General features: G+C 32.2%; 1 protein-coding gene across 1 annotated transcript in view; it reads right to left on the bottom strand.

The window, feature by feature from the left end:
* The window catches only part of LOC129216155 (transcription factor TFIIIB component B'' homolog), a gene marked incomplete in the record, with an annotated part of 47,337 nt that extends 31,711 nt beyond the window's left edge, over positions 1-15,626 (bottom strand). The window contains 3 exon segments of the mRNA XM_054850315.1: positions 6,143-6,442; positions 7,298-7,336; positions 15,496-15,626. Coding sequence (XP_054706290.1) covers positions 6,143-6,396 — 254 coding nt within the window.
* Between the last annotated feature and the right edge of the window lie 8,215 nt (positions 15,627-23,841).

Below are 23,841 nucleotides of genomic sequence, written 5' to 3' on the forward strand. Positions count from 1 at the left end.
ATTTAAGGGCAGTGATCAACTGCGACTTAAATGTATAGATCTATGACTTTCGGAAACAACAAAAGAAAAATCTAACTGGTTAATTTGCCCGATCTTTGTGTCTAACTCGCATTACCTCTGCAAGAGGTAACGGTACCTTCAAATGGTATCATTCAGTTTTGAGATTAATCTTCTGGAAAGAGAGCAATAATCATTATGCAATGCAGAAGTTAAAAAATAATAATAATTAAGCACAGTAACTTTCACTTATGCATTACTTCCGTTATTCAGTTGCAACTCAATTTCCTTGAGCCCTGAGCAAATATGAAATACTGGGTTTTCTTAAATTGAGCTTGATAGGACCCGAAATTCAGAAACTAAAATTAATATTTTTACTTTTTAAAGTTAAAAAAAAAAATCTACAATTTTTGGTTTTTTTTTCTCCTAAAACAGACATAAGGTTCTTTTCTGCAAAAATGATAATAAATATTCTTTGCAGCAAGTAAAAACTTAAGGTCAATGAAAAATTGATAAAGTCTTACTGTATGATTTTTTGGGGGAAAAAAAGCTTTAGAGAGAAGGAAAATAAATTAAACATACTTCAAAAATGATCAGACATATACAATTTCTATACTTGTGTATAAAAAGGTTTTGCTTTTGTCAACGAGATCATTTTATTGCAGAGATATTTCTGGAAATTTTAATCACTGAAAAATCCCATCTTTGGAAAATTCTGTTGTTTTGATGAAAACACACAAGTTTTTTACTACATTAGGAAGCTTGGGAGAAGGAGTCAAAATTTGGGAGTCTCTTGAATGAATCAGGGGAGTTGACAGTTATGCTATTTCACATAGATATGTACAAACTATCTTACACTTACTTTGGCTCCAGATTATCTTCCTTTTGACATTCATTTGTTAAGCTTGAAAAAAACACAAAATATATATTTATTTTTGTATGAAAATAATAACAATAAAAAGTATGTGTGAGCATTTTAAAAATATATTTCTCATTTTTATTTATTTTTTTTAATATATTTTTGGTAAAATACAGTTGAACTCAGGGTTTATACACTTGTAGTTAAAAAAAATTCCCTGACTTTTCCAGGATGTTTTTTAGAAAATTTCAGGTTACTCGCTTCATTCAAAATTTAAGTTTAAATAGCAATGTTTTCAAAATAATTAAAATTGTTTAAAGTGGCAATACTGAATAACCATTTCTCCCCACAGATTAAAAAAAAAACCTTAGAATTTTTTTTTCTTTTTTTTTTCTCTCAAAATTTTAAGTTTTTTTAAACATTGTGCTCAAAATCGCTTAAATTTGTTTACTACATGCTGAAACAGAGTACTCTTAACTTTTTTTCGCATTTCTTTGATGTCACGTGTCACAAGGCCGTATGCAAGGGGGAGGTTTATAAGGTTAAAACACCCTCCGAAATTTTTCATCCAAAGAAATGCTTTCCATTATTTATTTATTTTATTTATTTATTTATATTTTGGTGACAAAAATAATATTGTTGTTATTATTATCATTTCAATTTTATTTGTGAAATGAAATTAGTATGACTGAAAAATTGTACAAACTCATTGTGTGTTTATGGTAGTTATTGAGAAATTCTTTTATTACGTAACAATATGGCATTTTGTAAGAACATCCCCTCCCTCAATTTAGTTAATCTATTGTAACAAAAACCAATAGAATACAGGTGAGACCAAATTTGATAGACCATATAACTGTTTCAAAAAATGTGTTTGGTAAAACCCCCTCCAAAACAAAAGTCTGGTTACGGCCCTGACGTGTCATGCGTAATATTACAGCGCTTTGCTGAAGTCGTGCAGCAATATTTTAGCATCCGCTTTTGGTTTACAATACTTCTTTTTATTTTGTTATTAGAATATAACACAAAAAATATTGAGCAAAATATAAAGCTAAATTTCAGTATAAATATGATTAACTTGTTGCATCGATCGGCATACCATATATCCGCTGATCATAGGCCAAAGCCAATAATCTTTTTTTTTCCTTTCGCATATTAAAGGATGCTTACATTAAAATTTCAATTTTTCTTTTCCAGAAAGTATTAGTTAATTTTCAAAAACTCATAACTTTTTGCACATTTTATGTTATTTTCAATAGTTTACATTGATATAAACACCCAATTCTGTTTTTGGAAGTTTACGTCTACTTTCCTCATGCAAATGACCAAATATGGCGACTAAGTGAAAAGTTTAAGATAATAAACAGATTTTTGAATTTGTAGCATAAAAGTAGTTATAAATTATTAATAATCCTTAAAAAATTACAATTTAAACAAAACAGTATTTAGCATCTAAATCAATTAGAACAAAAAAATGTTCTGAAGATTAAATTTTGCATTTTTCCTGAAAATAATTGCGAATTATACGGGAAAAAAAGGCACATTTTGTGTTGTTTTCAATAGTTTGCATTGCAATTAACATCCAATGCCGTTTTTGGGAACTTAGGCACTTAATAAGTCTTGTGTACTTACATCTTGGGAATGACCAAGTATGGCGGCTACACCCAAATATAAGAAATAATTCTTTGAATTTGTCGCATGAAGACAATTAAAAAATAATGAATCTTCATGAAAATACAATTCAGTAGAAAAGTTATCATCACATTTGCGTCCAAGGATTAAATTAATTTTTAAGAACAAAATGTTCCATTTCTCAAGAAAATTATTTAAAATAATAATAATAATAATAATAAAAAACAATTTGCAGACCATTTTGTGTTATTTTTATTAGTTTGCAATTAAAGAAAACATCCAATTCTGATTTGCTTTTGGAAACTTAGGTATTTTAGGTTTGTGTCTACTTCCATCTTCTGAATGACCAAAAATGGCGACTACGTTTCACACATAGCTAAAATGACTTTCCGTTAATAAAACGATTTTTCCCAATAGACCCTCTCCAGATTGTGCTTCCGAAGCAGTAAACTGTCTTCTTCCCAGTTGAGTTTGTGCATAATTCCTGTTCACCCAAGGAATTTTTTTCTTGGGAACAATTGAGATCAAAAATAGCGGCTGCGGAAGTTTTTTAAGTTGCTACTTTTTTTTGCCAGTGCCATCTAGCCTCAAAATTTTTACAATTTTTTGAAAGAAACATCGATAAAAATGAAGATTAGATCCCATAGAACAAAATTCCCTGAGAAAAAAATTTTTTTTGGGCGCATTTGGAAAATTCTCTGACATTTTTGAATATGTCATTTTCCCTGACAATTCCAGGTTTTCCCGGAGCGTACAAACCCTGTATGCTCAATTATGAACTCTTTAGTACCACAAAAATACTATTACAAAAATTAGACTTCTGACCATAACAGAGCATTGAAAACTAGGCAACTACATATGATAAGCATATTTTCTAGCTATGGTAAGCTATGCTGAAATTTTAGGTCAAATAAATTGATTCTACATTATAAAAAATTAGGGCCTTCAATTAAAATACCATTTCACTTGTTCTTTGTCAGCATTGCACATTGAAAGAGTCTGTTCAAATCAACTTTAAGTTTGAGACTTGCTTTACAAACTGGTCAACTCTTGATAACTAGAAGCCTTATAATCAGAATATTCCTTCATCTTGAAGTTCATATTGTGGTCCCAAACTTTTGAGAAGGCTGCAGGAACTTCCCATTAGACAGTCCCTTGGGACTTAGAGTTATGGAGAGTTCTGTATAACACTTTAATGTTTGTGGTGACCGTCATAGAATTGAACAGGCAAAGTTACTTAATAGCACAAATATCATAGAAAAACTTAATTTACTTTATTAGAATACACTCGTATTTACAGTATTAACCATTATGCTGCTCTGCATTCTGGAAGCACAACATAGAAGTTACTGTACATAGAGAAGGCGCAACACTAGCGCCGCCGAATAGAAAAGAGGAGAGTCCTTACAGTCTCCCCCATTTAATTATGAAACCCCCTTAAGACAACTGATAGTCCCTTAGCTGTGATGGAAGTCCATTGAGACGGATTCCTGATTTTGAGATGGATTCCTTTGAGAATGGCAGAGCAATGGCAAAATTAGCTGCCTGGTATACTAGGTTGCTGCAGGAGCATTCTGGATGTCACAGGAGATTCCTCTGGAATCCGTGGAACATCAAAAACCACAGTACGTTGTCTTAAATCACTGGAAACATTAGAATAACTCTTGAGAAGGGTCCCCCTCAAGGTGCATTGGCCCACTGGTCGAATGCAGTTGGTTAATATGTCTCTTCAGTTGTTGTCTAGTCTAATCAAATAATGGCATGAACCAAACTTTTTTATTATTTTTCCAAACTACCAGACGGTTTGGTTATTTATGAAGAGACTCGAACATGGACTCTCTCCACCACTTTAAAAGATCTCACAGGACCACTGGAAATTTGTGATGTTGTTGGATGATGTAGGAAAATAAGAGTTCAAACGAATACGAAATTCTCTGTTTAGATATAATTCAGCTGGTGATTTGCCGCAAGCTAGAGGGGTTGCTCTATAGCAAAACAATATGTTTTGAACCTTCAATGATATTAAAGTTTGATCAAGGAATGAAGCTTTTAATTTCCTCTTTAAGGTTTACACATTTCTTTCTGCAAGACCATTTGTTGCAGGTTGTCCTGGAGCTATAAACTTCTGGGAAGTTCCATAATTGGAACTGTAGGTGTGAAATTAGTCGCTTTGAAAAATTCTAGCATTATCGGATACAATAACAAATAGATATCCATGAGAAGAAAAAATTTTATCAATTAGAAGTCTAGTTTTAGAACTTGTTGGGGCATCTATGATAACTTCAACTTCTGCCCATTTAGACTTGGCGTCGCACACACCAAGAAGTAGTAATTTTCAAACGGGCCATCATAGTCGAAGTGAATTCTGTCCCAATTATTTGCTGGAAGTTCCCATGGATGGATAGCCACCTTAGGTGGATTTGACTTTGTTAGTGCGCACCCTTTGCACAATTTGACTAATTTTTTTGTGTCTGAGTCAATTTCTGGCCAATAAACATATTTTCTTGCAAGTTGCTTCATTTTAGTTATTCCCAAATGAGTTTTGCAAAATTTATCTATTATTTTGGAATGTAAACCTTTTGGAATTACGACTCTGTGCCTCAGAAAAGAATGCCATCAAGCAATGTAAATTCTGAATCTTTGCAAGTGCTGTTTAGTTTCTTTAATATTTTATTCAATTTTGTATCTTGTCCTGTTTTAGACTGGATGGTCAGCGATATTATTTCTTGACTTGAAATCTGGAATATATTTTTGGTGTATACTTGATTTGCTTCTTCGCCTGTGAAATCATCAACTGACATTTCAGGCTTTTGAACTGGTGCCCTGGACAAGCAATCAACATTTTGATTTTCAGTTCCCTTTTTGAATTGTACAGAGTAGTCAAAACTTGATAAGTAGGAAGCAGATCGAAGCAATCTTGCTGAAGTCATTCGAGGAATAGCCTAAAGCGTGTGAAAAATTCTTCATTGTCGGTAACCAGCTTAAAAAGTATGCCAAATACACAGTTAAAGAACTGTGTTACACCGAAAATAATAGCCAACTACTGCCGGTCTAACTGGCTGCAATATTGTTCAGAACCACTGAGTGCACGAGAAGCATAGGTTGTTTTTGATTTCGCCCGATTGTAAAACCTTTACCTTTTTTCGGTCATTTCTTCCATTGTCCCCAACTAACTGTGGTGACTGTCATAGAATAGAAGAGGCAAAGTTACTTAATAGCACAAATATCATAGAAATACTTAACTTACTTTACTGAAATAAAAACATATTTACAGTATTAATCATGGCGCTGCTTAGCATTCCCAAAGCAGAGCATGGAAGTTTCTGTACATATTGAAGGCGCGACACTAGCGCTGCCAAATAGAGAAGAGGAGAGTCTTCACAATGTTATAACTTAAAAATAGAAGAAGCAAATAACTTGATGATTTACACCACACAAAGGACCAGATTTCAGCAAATTATCATCTATTTTTGTTAGGGAATAACCTTTTAAAAAATGTAACCTTTGTTTCCATTCACATAACAATAATAAAATTCAGTATTTTCAATGGAGTTTACTAGTTTTAAATGCGTTTTTAACAAGAGACATTTCTTTTTTAAAGTATCCTGTTGGGTACATCTGGAAAGAAGGGGGTAAAAAGGGTATTTAACTGACCTTTGAGAATTTTCAACTGCTGGAATGTCAACTTTTTCTTTTTGTGGAACACTACTGTTTTTGCTAATATTTCTTATATTTGGTTGTGGCTTTTTCAAAAAAGGAGTCCGATGTATAATTTTGGATGCTGCATTTTTTCTTATTGCAGGTCTTGTGATATTAAGCTCTTTAAGAGAATTTTCCACATTTGGGTTTTGTAACGGCTCAGTTTCATCAATTTTTTGAGCATCATAGCTTTGTTTACTTTCCAACATTTCAGGAACATCTTTTGTTGATGGTAATTTTTGTCCAACATTTTTTCTATGTAAGAAAAGGAAAGAAAACATAAATAATATATCTAAACACACACACTCAAAGATGTTTTTACAATAAAATTTTATTTAAAAAAAAACATAAACACCTCAAGCCAGTTTCAAGACAGAATTATTAAGAACACTAATAGAAACAAATAAGAGCACCAAATGGGGGCTAAAACAGGAGCAGGAAAAAGTTAGAACTAAAAAAATATAATAAAAAAACTTAATTGCATTTCAATTGCAGGCATTTGCAAAAAACATCCACTCAACCCAGCAAAAAACATTTAAAAAAAAAAAAAAAAGCTGATTAAGGTTTCAAATAGAGAAATACAAAATATTTCACACGAATAATTGAAAAATTTTAGAGCTTGATTGTTTCAAATTTAGTGTGTTCTCTTCAAAAATGTAAAGTTAGTAATTTAATAACTAAACTTAAGTTTAAATAATGAACTATAAAAAAATTAATAAAACAAGCAGATTTAAGCTAGCTGGTAGCATATGTTAAAAAAGCTCCCAACTTTCAAAATAGTTCAAATATTTACAAGATGCAAAGGATATTAATTAGTTTTATTAGTATGGTGCTTTATGTGTTTGAGTAAAGAAATTTTTTTTTTTATGTTCATGAGCAAAAATCTCAGAAGACCAGTCAAATTTTTCTGTGGACGTGTACTAGAACACCGGTTGACGATCGCTGCTTTAGAAGATATCCCAAATGCTTTTTTTTTAATTGCTATTGGATAGTTCTTTTTAAAGTTTTTCAGGTAGAGGATAAAAAGACTGATACATATTGATCAAAAGATAGAAGAACCTGCCTTCTTTAATAAATACAGATAATGAGTAAAATATTTATAAGACTTACTCTGGTTCCAGATCATATTCAATTCCATTTTTACAAGACCTTGAAAATAAAACACGCAATTATTCACCTATTAATGCAACAAACTGCAGTAAATCTAACTTACAGCATATACTTGCATACATATTAAGAAATTTATTTATTTATTTATTTTTTAAAAGGTTCAGAGTTAGCAGATCAACTAGGGGTGCCCCAAACTATTTTTTTGATAGTGGAGAGGGATTTTTAAGTAGCCGAATGATCTGCATCTAATGAGAAGTCATTATTTAACATTACTTCAAAAAAAAAAAAAAAAAAAAATTTATGCCATCTTCAAATTTGCTGAATTGTCACACAAATTTGCCAAAAGGAAATATTTTGGGAGGTTTCATTCATCTCTTATCAGGGTACCCTTGAAGTCAAATAATATGTGAAGCAAAATTCGCGAACATTTTCCCTGAACAATTCTTGAAAAAGTAACACTCAAAAAGCTACATATTTTCAAGATTTTAGTCTAACCATATTAAACAAACACTTTAGAAATAAACACTGGAACATTCTAATATTAAATTAAATTGTCTGTTGCTTAGTTAAAGACTCTGTAATTACAGTGGAAGACCAGTTGAACAAAATGAGCAGGAAATGCCAGATTCTCAAATTTTGCATATACAGTGGCATTTCAGAAACCAAATTAATTGGGGCTGCTGAGCGTTGTTTGCACTCAATGGGTGGCCTACTTAAACTCTTGTTATTAGCTCAATAGAGACCAGAAAGTCTTCCTTTTAAGTTAATAATAAAGTAATTCTCCTCCCCCCCCCAAATAAAGAATGAGCGATTAATACGTCATCTACATGGGCGGATTTATGAGGGGGCAGAGGGGGGCAATGCCCCCCCCCAGTTTTGGGAGAATTTTATGTAGTAATAACACATTTTCCAAAAATAAAAAAAATCATTATTATTATTATTATTTTTTTTGAATAGTTTAGAAGAGCATGGGTGGATTTATAGGGGGGGGGGATAAGGGCAATGCCCCCCAGTTTTGAGAGGACTTTATATAGTAACAACACATCTTTCAAAATCTTAAAACAAAAAAATCATGACTTTTTCTTTTTTGAATAGTTTAGTGAAAATGAAGAGAATAGCGAATGTCCTTTTTCTGATGGGAGAAAAGAAAAGGACAAAAAAAAAAAAAAAAAAAACTAACATTAAATACGAATAGTGCAGCTGTCACTGGGGTGCTGAAAATGTGTCTAAATTCACTATTTTGTACTGAAAACCATTTGGGCAAGTGTATGAAAATATAGGCTAAACAAGCTATACATTAAAGCTGCAACACTCAATAATAGTTGACGATTATTTTAACAAATTAGAACCTAAAGCAAATGGGGGAGGACCCCCCCCCATTCGCGCTAACAGAACGATCTACTCGTTATGATTTGTGTCCACATTTAAAGCGGATTTGTGCATAATATTTATGTTCTTAGTAGATTAATTGGCTTTTTGAGAGATTTTAAACAATAGTTCCCCCCCGCCTTTTTTTTTTTTGAGAGAGAGAAATTTAATTTTAACACAAACTGAATAAATTTCAGTTATCTGAGTTTTCTGATTAATTGAATCTTTTTACTTAGTGGGAAAGTACTATTTTACTTACTTTATAAATACTGTTTAAAAAGTAAGGTAAGTCATAATCATCTAAGTCTAAGTGAGTCAGTCCTTGTCATTATTGAAATCTAAATAATTGAGTCATCAAAAGTTTTGGAAAATTTGTGTAAAATTTTATAAAAATCTAAAAAAACCCTAACAAAGATTGGTAAAATCGTAAAAATCCTTTAATTGTGAAAACTGAGGAATTTTTGTAAAAATTACAAGAAAATCAAGCAAAAATCTGCAGGTAAGAGTGAATTACAAACAGGGCTGAATTTGCCTATAAGATAAACAAGCTATTGCTTAGGGCCCATGCTTTGAAATGGGTCCCTAACTCCCAAAAACAAATTGCATGATTCCTTAAAAAATGAAAATTGGTTGAAAAAACTAATTTTATTTTCAAGTGCTTGAACACTTTGAATGTTTGGAAACATGTGACTACAAATCTTAAATTTTAAAATTTCTAACAAATGGTAGAGGAAGAGGAATGCCAAAATTTGTCAAATTCAGTCCTTGCCACATCCTGCATTAAAAATGTAAAAATCATGGTTCTTGCGTTTGTAACATATTATTCGAAATAAATTTTTGTGACTCACATGTTTCCTATCTTGCTATATATTCAATCCCTAATGCAGTATTTTGGAAATTCTTTAGCACTGATTGCTTTTATCTTACTTCTACTGCATATTGTTAATCTGTTTAGCCCGAAAAAAAAATCATACACTACCTCTATTCCTTTTCATTTTCTGCATTTCTTATAATTAAAAAAAGGTTGTTCTAATGAGAAATCTATAGTTTATTTTTTCTTTCAAACTTAAAATGGCTGTTTCTTACAAAGTTTGAACAATACTGTACAACTGTATAATCTAGTTATCACTTTCTTTGTCTGTCCCATTAACCTTTATAAGGCTTCAAAATGCAGAATTTTATATCCATTTTACAAAATTTGTTCTGGGGGAGAAACCCCCGGGACCCCTAAAATTAGAGATATTCTATTCCCCACTTAAAAGGGAGCCCTGTGTCACTCTCTTGATATCAGCCCCCTCTCTTAAGGCCATTTAAAAAAGGACAACATGAAAACACACATTAATAAAAACAACACAAAAAAGTAAAGCATAGACAAAAACATGGGAGTGGGGGGGGGGGGGAGTTATAAAAATGTTGCTCAAAAAAATAAAAAAAAATCCTGCCCCCCCAGGAACTCAGTCCTAAAGCCGCCTATGGTCATCTAGGTTATAAGGACAAATTGCATCATTAAGCTGATTCAATTCTTTACATTATTAAAGATTACCGAATTCAATTCTACATAATAATGTAGGGGTCATTCATTAATTACATAAGGATGATTTTGGCAACTTTTGCCCCCCCCCCCCCCTCATGTAAGGGTACGTAAGATTTTCAAGCCCCCCCCCCCCCCCATTCTTACGTAAGACTTCATTTCGTTTTCCAAAATAATAAAATAACGAATCTTATGCCACTGGAATCGAAAATGAATTCACTATTATCAAACTAATCCTTTATGTGTAAAGAAATATTTATTAAAAATTTGGAATTTAGACTGAATGTTTTTTCGACATTTTTTTGTATATGATGCAATACCAGTTTTTAAAAAAAACATGCCGTACATAGAGCGATTCTTTTAATATGTTTTACACTATTCATTCTTTATAAAACGAATAGAAAACAACTCATCCCAATACATTTTTTACCTTCCAGAGGCAAATGAAATATAATCCCCTGTCAAACCCCTAGACCGCGCAATTTTTAATGTAAAATATCGACTTGGAAAATATTACATAAAACTGGGTTTTACCCCCCCCCCCCCAAAAAAAATAAGGGTATGTAGAGATTTTTCGAACCCCCCTTCCCCATCGGGACCCTTTCCTCATTAATGAATGCCTTCTAGGTACAGGGCTGAATCATTTGTTTTAGTCAAACATTTGCTAAAAGTAGCAGTCATTAAAAAACTACATACATTAGCTTTTCAATCGTAGTTATTGATTTTTCCTTTCAAATCTTAACTTTAAGACATTCCCTTCACAAGCTGTTCAAATTATCTATAATTTCTGAGGTTCCACTCTATTCGATTGCTTGTAAATTAGCTTCTGCTTTTAAAAAATAAAGTAATAAAGCATAAAAAAAAGCAAAAAGCACAATTTTGTTGATATTAATCGAGAATAAATGCAACAAATAACAGAAACTCATCCCCAGATGACAAGTTCAAGCTATCTAACCTATAGGCTACCAAAATCTACATGGAACTTGGTATGTGAAATAAGTCAAACATTATTGCCATTACAGAAATGTGCTATACGATTAAATATGTCTGTTTTCACAAGCTACTGAAAAGATCATTAAAATTGCGAAAAAAGATTATGCTTTTAGTACATGAAAACATACATGCAGCTTTGAACTATTAACTGAAATTAAAATTGCAACATGATGAATTTTTATACTTTTCCCACATGATAGTAAAATTTAGCACATTTTATACAAGACAAAAAAAAAAAAAACACCTTGAAAGCAATGCTTCAAATATAATGATATCAGGGGTCTGGCCAGAGGAAATTTGGGTCCGTTAACGAACCCTTCACAAAAATCCGATCAACTAAAACGGACCTTTCACAAAATCCCGATCAACCAAAACGGACCCTTCACAAAATTCTGATAAACAAAAACGGATCTTTCACAAATTGTTTATTGAAAGAGCAAGTCTGAAATCAAAATAACGCATATTTTTCCATGTATAAAAACAATAATTTTTAAAACCTTTTTTAAAGTTAAATTAGAGGGATGAGCTTATACAAAATCTGCTAATTTTGCAGAAAAAAAAAAAAATCTGCACTTGTGCCGCTTCTGCAAGCCATAAATAACTACTAACTGCCAAATAAATATATTGCTTGTTTGTTTCTTTGAAAGAAATTAACAGCTGAAAGTCAGTTTGGTTTTGAATAATTTTGCTTGTTTGTTTTATCATAGCTATTTTGCAGCATTGTTGCCATCTTCTCTGCTCTGAAAAGGCAGCTCATAAGCACTTTGCCTCCTAAGCACTTTTCTCTCATGATTTAATAAACAATAATAATATATATCAGGAAATGAACTTAGAACTGCAAACGGAGTACTGGTGGGGAAAAAATGTGATCGCTTCAGATAGGGTTACCAACTTCGCCACTTAGCGACTGGCATTAAATCTTTAGTCACTTGATTAGAAAATATTCTCATCTGTTATGCAATACTTGCGTATCTGCGATGCAATCAGTGACTATTATTTTTGGTAAAAAATTATATGGGTTTGTTTTTCCAATGCTAACAAGGATGATTAACTTTAAATTAACTCCTTTATTTACCATTTTTTTTTTCTTTAAATGCCTACATTTTGAAAAGTGCAATCTTTTTACATCCGATATGAGAATCACATTTTATTCTTTTTTCAAGCTAACTTCGCTTTATTAAGATACAAAAAATGAAAATTATCTTTATTTTTGTTTCGACGCTTATTTTAAGTTTTTAAAGCGAAATTTTATTTTCTAGTATGAGTCAAAAAGTAAAATGTTGAATCGATGGTTATTATTGCTTCAATGTGTCAATATATATCAATGATTCGCTTATCATAGGCCTCTTAAGTGCAATTCTAAATTAGTTTTTAACAAAAAAAATTTTGTTTACAAACCGTTTGCATACTTTTGATGACATCACTTTGAGGATAGTGATCTCTTTGAATCTGCCATAGGGATGGGATTTTTTGACTTGTTAATGTTTAGTTCGCTTTGTTAAGAGGTAAACAAATAAAATATCTTGTTAGTTTTTATTAAAATCACGGAATTTAAAAGTTTTAAACAAAATTCTGTGCTTTTTAAGAGTGTCTTGGGCCAAAAAGTTAAATGCTGAATCCTTGCCTGAATTTTACTTTTTTGTTTCAATTATTTTGAGTACTATACATACAACATTTCTAGTGTTTTCTACACAATGTAGAATTGTATATAAATATTGATACTTGAAGGGTGCCCATCTCCCAGAGAGCGATGTCCCCCCCTCCCCCCAAATGCTAGCAAAACAACCAATAATGATTTTCTCAACAGAAAAGAGAAAAACACTCAAGTTTAAGCTTCAATGATGCAGTATTTGGACCATCAAAATTATAAAATTTCGTTTTTACAAAAAAAAAAAGTTTTTTTTTTTTTGCAAAGTTATTTGATTTTTTCACAAAATTAATTGATTTTTCACAAAATTATTTGATTTTTCACAAAAAATGGACCCTGTGAAAAATCCTGGACAGACCCCTGGATATATAAATACAGTCAGACCTCCATATATCGAAGCAGCAAATTGCCGTAAAAAATTCGATATATAGAAACGATCTTAGTTTATCATAAGAATCTCCTAAAACATTAAAATTAAAGCTAATTTTTGCCAACTGTAATGCCGTTTCGTGTTTTTGAGTAAGTTTTCTGTAAGTTTTACTGCTTTTATTGCAGCTTTCCGACTTCTCATAGTAGCAGGAACTCTGCTTACAGAAACACTAAATTTACCAGAAATGACATTTTTGCACCTTCATATATCTTCATTTTTCGGCAATTCAACTTGATCTGCAACATTAGGGGATTTTGGTTTTGACAATGTAATCAAGAGAAAAGTAAAAAATCAATCTACTTAACTTGAATGATTTTCGCTGAAGCTAAAAAGACTAGGAATGATAATCAACACAGTAGGGATAACTTGAAACTGATTTTACACTGTATTGCTGACCGAAACTAAGATTTGAAATAAACTCGAGGGAATCAAACTCCAGAACAGAACAACAACCTATCTACACACCACTCAACCAGATTCCTTGTGAGTTTTGTAGCAGCCTTTAGTGAACATAATTTTCTCCCCTAACATTCATTTTTTACGAGACAAAGTCTGAAGTGGGGGAAAAAATCTACGAACGTCTCGAAAAAAATTTCAATATATAAAGATTTTTTCGATATAAAGAAACAATTTTTCTATGTAATGGACATAGAAATTTGCTCGGACTTCGATACGTAGAAAATTTCGATACATGGAAGTTCGATATATGGAGGATTGACTGTATTTAAAATGCACATTTTCGTACATTAATCTTATTAACTTGCTTTTCTGTGATGAACTTTTTAAAACCCATTTTAAAGAAAAATTGGTACAGATGTGATATACCCCCCCATTTGGCGACATTCGATTTTTTCGCACAAAATTAAAATATTTTTCTCGCCAATGAGGTGATAATTTTTTATGCATGGCATCCCTGGCCAAACTAACCTGCGTTTAGCAACCCGAAAGCAATCTTACAGATCTGTTCAAACTTGTTTACTTGGGTTGTTTGGGTTTCACGCAGGAGAGATACGTGGTGTTGTTTCGTGCAATATTCCTTACAGGAATGCTTATTTTGTGTTAGTTTAAATTCAGTAGTTGTGTTTTGAAGTAAAAACATTAGAAAATGCCAGTTTCTTCAAACTTGAAGGTTAATTAAAAGTTAACTCCAACGTGGTGTGTATCTGTAACGTGCCATTGTCATATGATGTATTGTTTTAGACTGAGTGTGAATATTTATACCATATAAAAAGGTAAGTTCTTTATTTTAGAATTCAAAAAAAACCTCTCACTTCCAAAATTCCTTGTTTTTACAAATCCTTGAGGGGTTCTTGTAGTTATTAACTTTATTTTTACTGTATGTAAATTAATTTTACAGAAATAGTACGGTTATTTTGTTCTAAAAGTTAATTCTTATCGATGCCACGAATTATTTAGATATTCTATTAACGTGTCTCCTTTAGGTACTGAATTTTATGTTAACAATTGAAAGTTCTTTCAGTTGTACTCTTAAAAAGGCTGAATTTTATTAATAAATCTGCACAATAATGGTGCATATTTCATACTTAAAACTGTGTCATTATTGTACACTGAACGGAAGGAGCCACCCTTGGGTGTCTCCATGAAAATATACATAACTGTGACCATACTCCGACTGTAATGTGTATTAACAGTTGGAGGGATAACGGACCGAGGTCCTGGCAAGCCAGAGGTCTCATAGTACTTTCGTAATGAGACCGAGGCAGGGCCGGCGAGCCGAGGTCTCATTACGAAAGTACTATGAGACCGAGAACTCGTATCCCGGAGAAATGATGAAAAAAAAAATTAATGCATTAATTTCGACTTGTAATTAATACAATAATTTATTTCACTGTATTTTAATATGTTTACAAAAAACCCTGGCCCTGTACATTTTTGAAGCATATATTCGTGATGTTTTTTGTTGTGCTTTTATGTTGTTTTTATATATATTGTGTTCTGAAGTGCTTTGATCATGTTTTTTTATCTGATTTTTTCCTGTTGGCGCTAAAAAAGCATTGCTAAGAACGATGTATGACATATGTCGTCATACATCGTTTTCTTGGCGCCAACAGGAAAAAGTCGCCAAGGGTGGGGTATATCACATCAGTTCCGAAAAATTTGCTTGGTGCACCTGAACTTGCAAATGATAATTATAACAGTCAGTATTAAATATGCATGAAATAGAAGATAGTATTCAAGATAAAAAATGTTATCAAGCTCGTACTCACTGTTTTAACTGATTTTCGTTGCAATGGTTTGAAGTGGTGACAGCAACAGGATTTAACGTCCTTTTTGCAGCTGAACTAATATTTGGCAATCTCTTTTGGAATCGAGATCTCGGAATAGAAGTAATAGGCTTTAGCTTCTTTTTATTTATTAGAGGTAGCTGTCGATTTTCCATACTTTCTTCCTTGATGACAAGTTTGTTGTCATCTAGGCAGAGTACATCATTGCTAATGCTGTCACTCTGATCCTGATTCATGTCTGTTTTAAAATATAGTGTTCACTTGTTTAACCCATATCTGCAACAACAAAACATTTATCAAAAAAAAAAAAAATTAAAATTAACCTTTTATAAGCAACTACGTACACAAGATGCATATAGAATTTTACTGATTGAATTCCTTGCTTCATATCAATGTCACAAAATTCGCTGAATTGTCAAATGGAAGTTGCAAAATGAGGATATTTTTAGGGGGTCAGTGAACTTCCAACAGGGCACCCCTGCTAATTCTGTTAAAATAATGTTTAAAAATAAAGATAAGTTTAAAAGTGTTTTGATTGGTTAAAAATTGAAGACACGAGATAAGAAATGTCAATTTTTTTTCAATTACCACTATAAGATGACAGTAGCAGTCCAAGTTGACCACTCTACTGTACTGCAAGTGATCAACTTACACAAGTTTTACTATGTTGTGACACACTTACTATGTTTTGGCCTTGTAGTGTGTGAACCAATATTTCATAGCAATTAAGTCATGCAGCAAGGGCTGATAGGACTGAGAAATCTAGGATACTCGAAAGCTGTTGTTCCTAACCCCCCCCCTTTTTTTTTTGCTATTGACAAACCAAATCACCCTTAGAATGCAGATTCTTCAGCCATATTTACATTCTATTATTCCAACAAAATATAAACATTTTAATTAAATATAATTTTTACAATGTTTTATTTTATGGAACAAGCCGGCTGGTGGCATGTTAGGTGCTGGCCTTCTACACCTGTGGACCAAGGTTCTGACTGGGGTGGCCAGTCGGTGGATTTCCGAGGTGCAGAAAATCATCAGTGCCCATGTTGTATGATTTATGCGTCATGTAAAAAATCCCTTGGGTATTTGTTTGACTTAGAATTCAGTCAGTAAAATTAAAAAAAAAAATCTGTATGCAACTTCGCATCAAAGAGAGCCCAGGTGCCATCTGGTGGAAACTAGGCATCCAAATCATTTGTGCCATTGACATCTGTGTGTTAATGGTGGCACATGTGCTGTATCGGGGGATCACACTAGGTCTGCTAAAGGCTAGATAGCCTAAAACGCAGCCACCATTAGACAAAACCAAATAATATAGGGAACAATTTTAGGTGGACTTAAATGGCAACCTTTTACATAATTATAGAACAAATACAAAATAAATTGTTACACGCCAAAACTTCATTCCTTCTTTAACAAAAACGATGGAACACACTTTCCTGTAATCTCCAACTTAAATCTGCATTATTAAACATTCAGTTTAGGAATATTTTCTAGTAAGAAAATAGGGGTAAGGGTAAGTATTTTCTTTACCCTTACATCAGTAAAGATAGCATTATAATTGCACCTTTCAAAGGAAGTCCAAAATTGAGCTTGATGGGCTTCAAGACTTGTAAGATCAGTTAAAAGAATTCTATGGGGGAGAACCTCCAAACCCTATCTTTCTTAAGTCACTTAAACATAGTCTAAAATAACGTTTTTAAAGTTTAATTTTTTAAAGTTAAAGTTAACTAAAGATGACTTTAATTTGCATTTTTTAGACATCAGTTTTGGTTCTTTTCGGGATGAGCCCCTTTACCTCTGAACCACCAAAGACAGCTCAACTGTTTTATTCTAAGATTGGCTTAAGCTTTGAAGAATTTTCGGTGAGAGAGCACCCAAGCCTCCTCTCACCGTTCCACAAATGTTGACAAAGCATTTTTAAGATTACAAATTCAAAACAGTTCAAAGAACAGCCTTTAAAGCCTCTTCCCCCTCTTGCACTTATAAGCCTAAGTGTCCACCACAGGTGGAGGGCAGGGGGATACACGAGTCAGGACTGCACTTAACTTGACCAGGCCCCCCACTAGTTTGGGCTTAAACAAGCTTATAAGTAGGGTTATAGTTCTCTTTTACTCTGCAACATTCAGCAATTATGGCATTAACATCATAGCTACTGCGAATCGTTACCTTGAAAAGTTTTCATTCAAAGAGTACCCAGGACGTAGTTTACCCTTTGAAGTTACTTACTACGAATATTACGAGTTGATTTTAAAACCGACATTTCAACGAAGCATTGTAGTTACTCATTAAAAACAAAGCAAACACAGTATAAAAATAAGAAACTACTTCTACTGAATAAAATAAAAGTAGAGTACTTTTTATGTCAAAATGTTATGTACTTTTTATTCATCAGTTACACTGGAGGAATGATGCAAGAACTTTGTACGATTACAGCATAAATAATACTATGAAGTGACTGATGGTGGGTAAGATAGTCGTGAGATTTGTCTTCACATGTGCAGCACTCTCTCGATGGGAATATTTAGTCGATAAATACGTACACAAGTGGAAATCGGTCAATGCAGGAACGATCCTGACAGATAAACGGGAGGCAACCCTATATTTTGGCGCTAAATGATATCATTCTCAGACTTGGCGACAAGGATTCTTCCTGTACCTCGTGCGTAGTTTAAAAAATGGCTTGAAGAATGCAGTGATGAGTAATGTGTTAATGTATTTATTATGATGTGATTTTTACAATTAAATATGCATGAAAGTAAGTGAAACATTTTCTTGGATGTGACTATATTAAGTTGTATCTTTTTGTTTTTTTTATTTTGAAAAAAGAGCATGTTCCTTTATTTATGCTTACTATCTGACCACGGATTGTATGGAATGACAAACACCGTTTTACAGCCGGAAATAGATAAATTTATTATTTTTTACCGATGTCAGCTTTTGCAGAAGCAAAGTGTCATCAAATGAGCGGAATACGCGCTTCAAATTTTTTCTTTTCCCCCTTATTCACATATAGATTCGTTGATCTGGACGTTTGAAAACCATGCAATCTGTAATTGGACAGTACAACGGTCATGAAATTAAAAGCATGTATTAAGATTTATTATGGCTAGGCCTTAGGTTTGTTTCTAGATTATCATTCTGTGCATCTGTACTTTCAATCCGGACAAAATTTATATTTATTTATGCCATAATTAGACGTCTTTCAGATATCTAATATAATATGGGAAATTGTTGTTAGACGTTAGCTTGCATAGGTGTGCATTAAATAAACGTTTCTCGTGTGCTTGAGATTTTTGCTTCCCCCCCCCCCTTGGATAATCGAAACTATTAGGCTTCTTTTAATTTCCCGCCTAAATTAACGTACATTTCTTTAAGACGTCCTTAAGGATTCTTCCTGTAAGCGTGCATGTATTCACATCATTAAACGTTTATCCTTTGTGAAACATTTAGATGTTTCCTTTTCCTTGCATAATTAAAGCTACTGAGTTGCTTAATTATCCAAAATTAACAATCATTTTTCTCAGACGTGTTGACTTTTGTCAGAATTGTTCCTGTCAGCCTTTAGCGTGCGTAGATTTGCGTCAACTAGAAATCTGTTATCGTGAGTAAATTGTTTAATTTCCTTCATTTAGTAAAACTATTTTGATGTATAATTAATTTAACTACTGCCAGAATTAAATTTATTCCTGTCATGTATTCTTAAGGGCAGATTCCTCCTGTTAGGCCATTAGCGTTCAAAGATGTGTTTCTAATGAACGCTATTGAAAATTGTACTGTAAAGCATTTTTGTTCCTTGAACAATTAGGAATATTTAGCAGCAAATTTAATTTTCTGCCAAAATTAACTTTCTTTCAGATATCAAGTCTTGAGTAAGGATTCTTTCTGTCTCCTGTGTAGTTGAGCATCAAATGACTTCATTCTGACATTTATTTTCTTTTCCTGTTGCATAGTTGAAACCATTTAGGGCCATACCTCCGTCACATGTGGGACAAAAATACGCTTAAATTTCATTAACATTTCGTCATATCTCTTAATATTTTAATGAAACTGGGGTAAGCAATTTTTTTAATCTTTAAATTTGATACAAAGATACTTCTGAAACAATTTTGTTATTTAAATTAAAATTTATTTACATGCGTCGCGTGCGGGACATCTAAAGTCAACCTCTGGTAACTTGCTTGTGGATAAGCTAATATTTTTGCTCTATTAATACAGCAATGACGAAACAAATTGCAGATTTTGAAAGCTATGGTTCTAATGTAAAGGAAACATATCTCATAAGTTTAGAAATAATTATTTAAACCATTGAAAAAAAAAATGTCTATGCCTATTCCATTGAAAATGGTCATTTTGTCCCGCACGTGACAGTTTCTGTATTTCATAAAAAATAATTTTCGAAGAAAGTTTTGGCTAAAGACAGGGGTGATTGTGTTCCGGTATTTTACAGGATTTCCGGTATTTTCATCTTGAATTCCGGTATCTTCATCTTCGAAAATACCGTAACTTCTATATTTTCAGAAAAACCCACTTTTGTAAAATTTAGGGAGATTAATGAAATGCCAAAAGTCCAAATTGAAGACGTTTTGTTTGGTATAAAGCTTAAGCTACGGTCATGGTTTGTAAACTCTATGGTAATTATCGAAGAACAGCTGGGGTGGGGGATTGAATAAAAGCTAGATAACAAGAATCCTTGAAAAAATTTAAGAAATGAGAAAAATTAAAAGAATTTAATTCCCACCATGCACATGGACGTATTAAGTCCAATTAAAACATCAAGTTTTAGCCCCAACAAATAATTATGTATATAAATGATTTATATACATAATATAATGTGTACATACACATAATGTATATATATATGACCATCAAAACACTTTTTCTTCTTGGGGGAAAAAAAGTTCAGGTATTTTTTCATGGAGTCACAATCACCCCTGTAAAGAAGTCTCTCGTGCATTTGTGATGTCTTAAGCAACAAAATTTTGTTAATTATCCTTTTAAATTATTATTTTTTATGAAATATATACAAAGCGTCACGTGCGGGAAAAAATTACTGTTTTCCGTGGAATAGCCCTTTAACTGTTCAATTTCCCGGCAAAATATTATTTTCAAAAATTAACTCTGTAAAGGTTCTTCCTGTTAAGTCCCCTTCCCTTCAACCATCATATCTTTTCTTCTTGTTGAATATTCTCCCTATTAGCCTTCCCGGGTGTGCCAAAAATGAGCATTTATTAATTTTCATATTCTTGGTGTCAGAAATCAGTATGCTGTTTAATTTTCTGTCAAAATTCATGCATTTTAGGTATTATTCTTATCCAACATTATAGATGTGTAACAAATAGGTGTTTATCATGAGTAAAATACTTATTTCCTAATCCTTACATAGTTGAAACTATTTAGCTGTTTAATTCATTACTTAAAATTATGCCAGATTTTTAATCTCTACTGAACTTTAACTTTGTCTAGCAACAAATTAAAGATTTTGGTAGTTTGCTAAGAGCTAAATTATTTAAGCATGAAACACTATTCTATCAAATTAGTAGGGCACCTGGTACATTTGTCAATAGAACCTGAAGTATAAGTTCACCTTTCAGTGAGCAGTAATTGTTAGAGCAATGATTAAAATCTTTGAGATTGTGGGTTTTTCACTGGTCAGTCATCAGTTCCAAGTTCATCTGATGCACAAAATTCCTGCGGACATGTGTATAAAAATGTTTTATTTCAGTGTGCCCAAAGTTTAATGTTCTATTTGTATTGTGAACTATGAATACATTTTTTGCTTATTGTATATTTTTCAGAAGCGTTCCTCCATGTTAGTTTACCAAGATGGCAATTGTTTGATCCTGAATAGCGAGAAGATGGATGATTGCATGGAAACTTAAAGCATGACACTAGTTGAATTTAGACTTTGCATGACAGTTACTTTATTAAAGTCTGCTGCAAAGTCTTAATTTTGCTGGTAATAATGCTTTAACTGAACCTTTCAATGAACAAGAACAACCATTAGAATCTTCGAAATGGTGGGTCTATGCTTTGCAGTCAGAAATCAGTATTAAGTTCATCTGATGCAGAAACTTCCTGTGGGATAAGTATAAAAATAATTATTTCAATGTGCCCAAAGTTGAATGTTCAATTTGTATTGTGAATTATGAATACATTTTTTGCTTATTGTATATTTTTCAGAAGCGTTCCTCCATGTTAGTTTACCAAGATGGCAATTGTTTGATCCTGAATAGCAAGAGGATGGAAACTTAAAGCACAACACTAGTTGAATTTAGACTTTGCATGACAGTTACTTTATTAAAGTCTGCTGCAAAGTCTTAATTTTGCTGGTAATAATGCTTTAACTGTACCTTTCAATGAACAAGAACAACCATTAGAATCTTTGAAATGGTGGGTCTATGCTTTGCAGCCAGAAATCAGTTTTAAGTTCATCTGATGCACAAACTTCCTGTGAATATAAGTATAAAAATAATTATTTCAATGTGGCCCAAAGTTGAATGTTCAATTTGTATTGTGAATTATGAATACATTTTTTGTTTATTAATGTATCTATTTTTCAGAAGGGTTCCATGTTAGTTTACCAAGATGTCAATTGTTTGATCCTGAATAATGAGAAGATGGATGAGGTTATTGAAACTTAAAGCATACTAGTTGAATTTAGAACTTGCACAACAGTTACTTTATTGAAGTCTGCTGTGAAGTACTAATTTTGCTGGCAATAATGCTTTAAAACCGACTTGTTAAAATTCAAGTGCATTCAACATCAGTCATATAGTGTAGTCTAAATATATGATTCTTGTGTCTGATGTAATAAAAAGCATTTACAAAATTAATATAAAGGGATGTTGTCACTTAATTTATGACTAAAAACCTCTTTATAAATGCTAACATTTTTTAGGCTTAATTTTCCTCGAGATAAAAAGTTTGGTTTGAACATTTTTACTTGGTCACAGATATATTTTATTTCTGGTACAATTATTTTGCTTAGAATTGTAACACAGCCGGCTTAAAAAAAATCTGTGTATTATTCTGTTTTAAAACAAATTCTTGCTGTTATCATACCAAGAATGAATATGCTTCTCTAAGTTATTCCTGTAGTTAGCTCAGTACTCTAAAGTTTTTCCTGGTGCAAAAGTTTCATAAATGTCAAAAGAAAAACATTTACAAAACTTCTTTGGCATGCTGGCATTAAAACTTAGAGATCACTATCTGTAATTTTATGGTGTAAGAAATTAGGGGTATGAGGAAAGTAGAAATTAAGCAAAGTATTCTAGTGAGGAGAATCAAAAAGAAAATGAGCATTAAATCAACATTGCATTTTAAGTAAAAGGTATCAGCAAAACCTTAGTGTATAATAGTAGTGGTATATATGCTTTATGGTATTGATATGTTTCAAAAATCCCATCAAAGCAATGACATATATTGTTTTTTCAATTATGTATTTAAATATTAAATTTCAAAGCTATAGTTAAAAGAGAAAATGATTGCCTTTCTTTGGGTCAAATATATTTTTCTTGTACTTTAATTTATTGTTTTCTACAAAAGCACTATATTAATAGTTAATGGTAAAAATAATATAGTAGTTTGGTAACAAGTTTAGCATGATAGTCATTAGGCATGTATTTTCCGTTGGGGATTTTAAAAAATCATCCTTTCAAATTAACAGAGGAGTAATTTTAAGCTATATTCATATTTCAATGTCAAGAACATTTGAGCAAGAGCATTAAAAATATTCGCACCATGCTGAATAAGTGCTGAAAAGCATGTGGTGACATTCCTCAATTTATCATACCATCCAATTTTTATGAATGTTTTATTCTGGATTTGGTTATATGCTGTAATTGTGTTTTTTAATGTTAGCATTTAAACAACACACATTACAATTATAAATGGGTAATTTTGCTTCTAAATTAAAAAAAAACCACAGCATTATATTTTGCATATGCTTCACACTTAGCAGGTTTTATTTTATAATACAATCAATGTAATTGACGTTCGATTTTAACAAATTTACTGTAGTACATTCGTCCCTCGAATAATACGGTACTTGCACAACACGGTTTCGATATTACACAGTACGAAACTTCAATTTAATACTTCATGGTTTTGATATAACACGAAAGTTATCTTTAATAAAGAAGACATTTCTTTTTTGTTTAATACATTCTGTTAATGTTTGATAACTCTAATGAGGTTTTACTTTGTTTTTCGTGAAACTTGGTTTCGATATAACACGATAGACATGCTTTGATTTACATTATTTCTAAGTCTCGTATAACACGGTTTCGATACAACACGATACATATTGACATGATTTTTACTATG

The sequence above is a fragment of the Uloborus diversus genome, chromosome 2 (genome assembly GCF_026930045.1).
Source record: "Uloborus diversus isolate 005 chromosome 2, Udiv.v.3.1, whole genome shotgun sequence".
NCBI lineage: Eukaryota > Metazoa > Arthropoda > Arachnida > Araneae > Uloboridae > Uloborus > Uloborus diversus.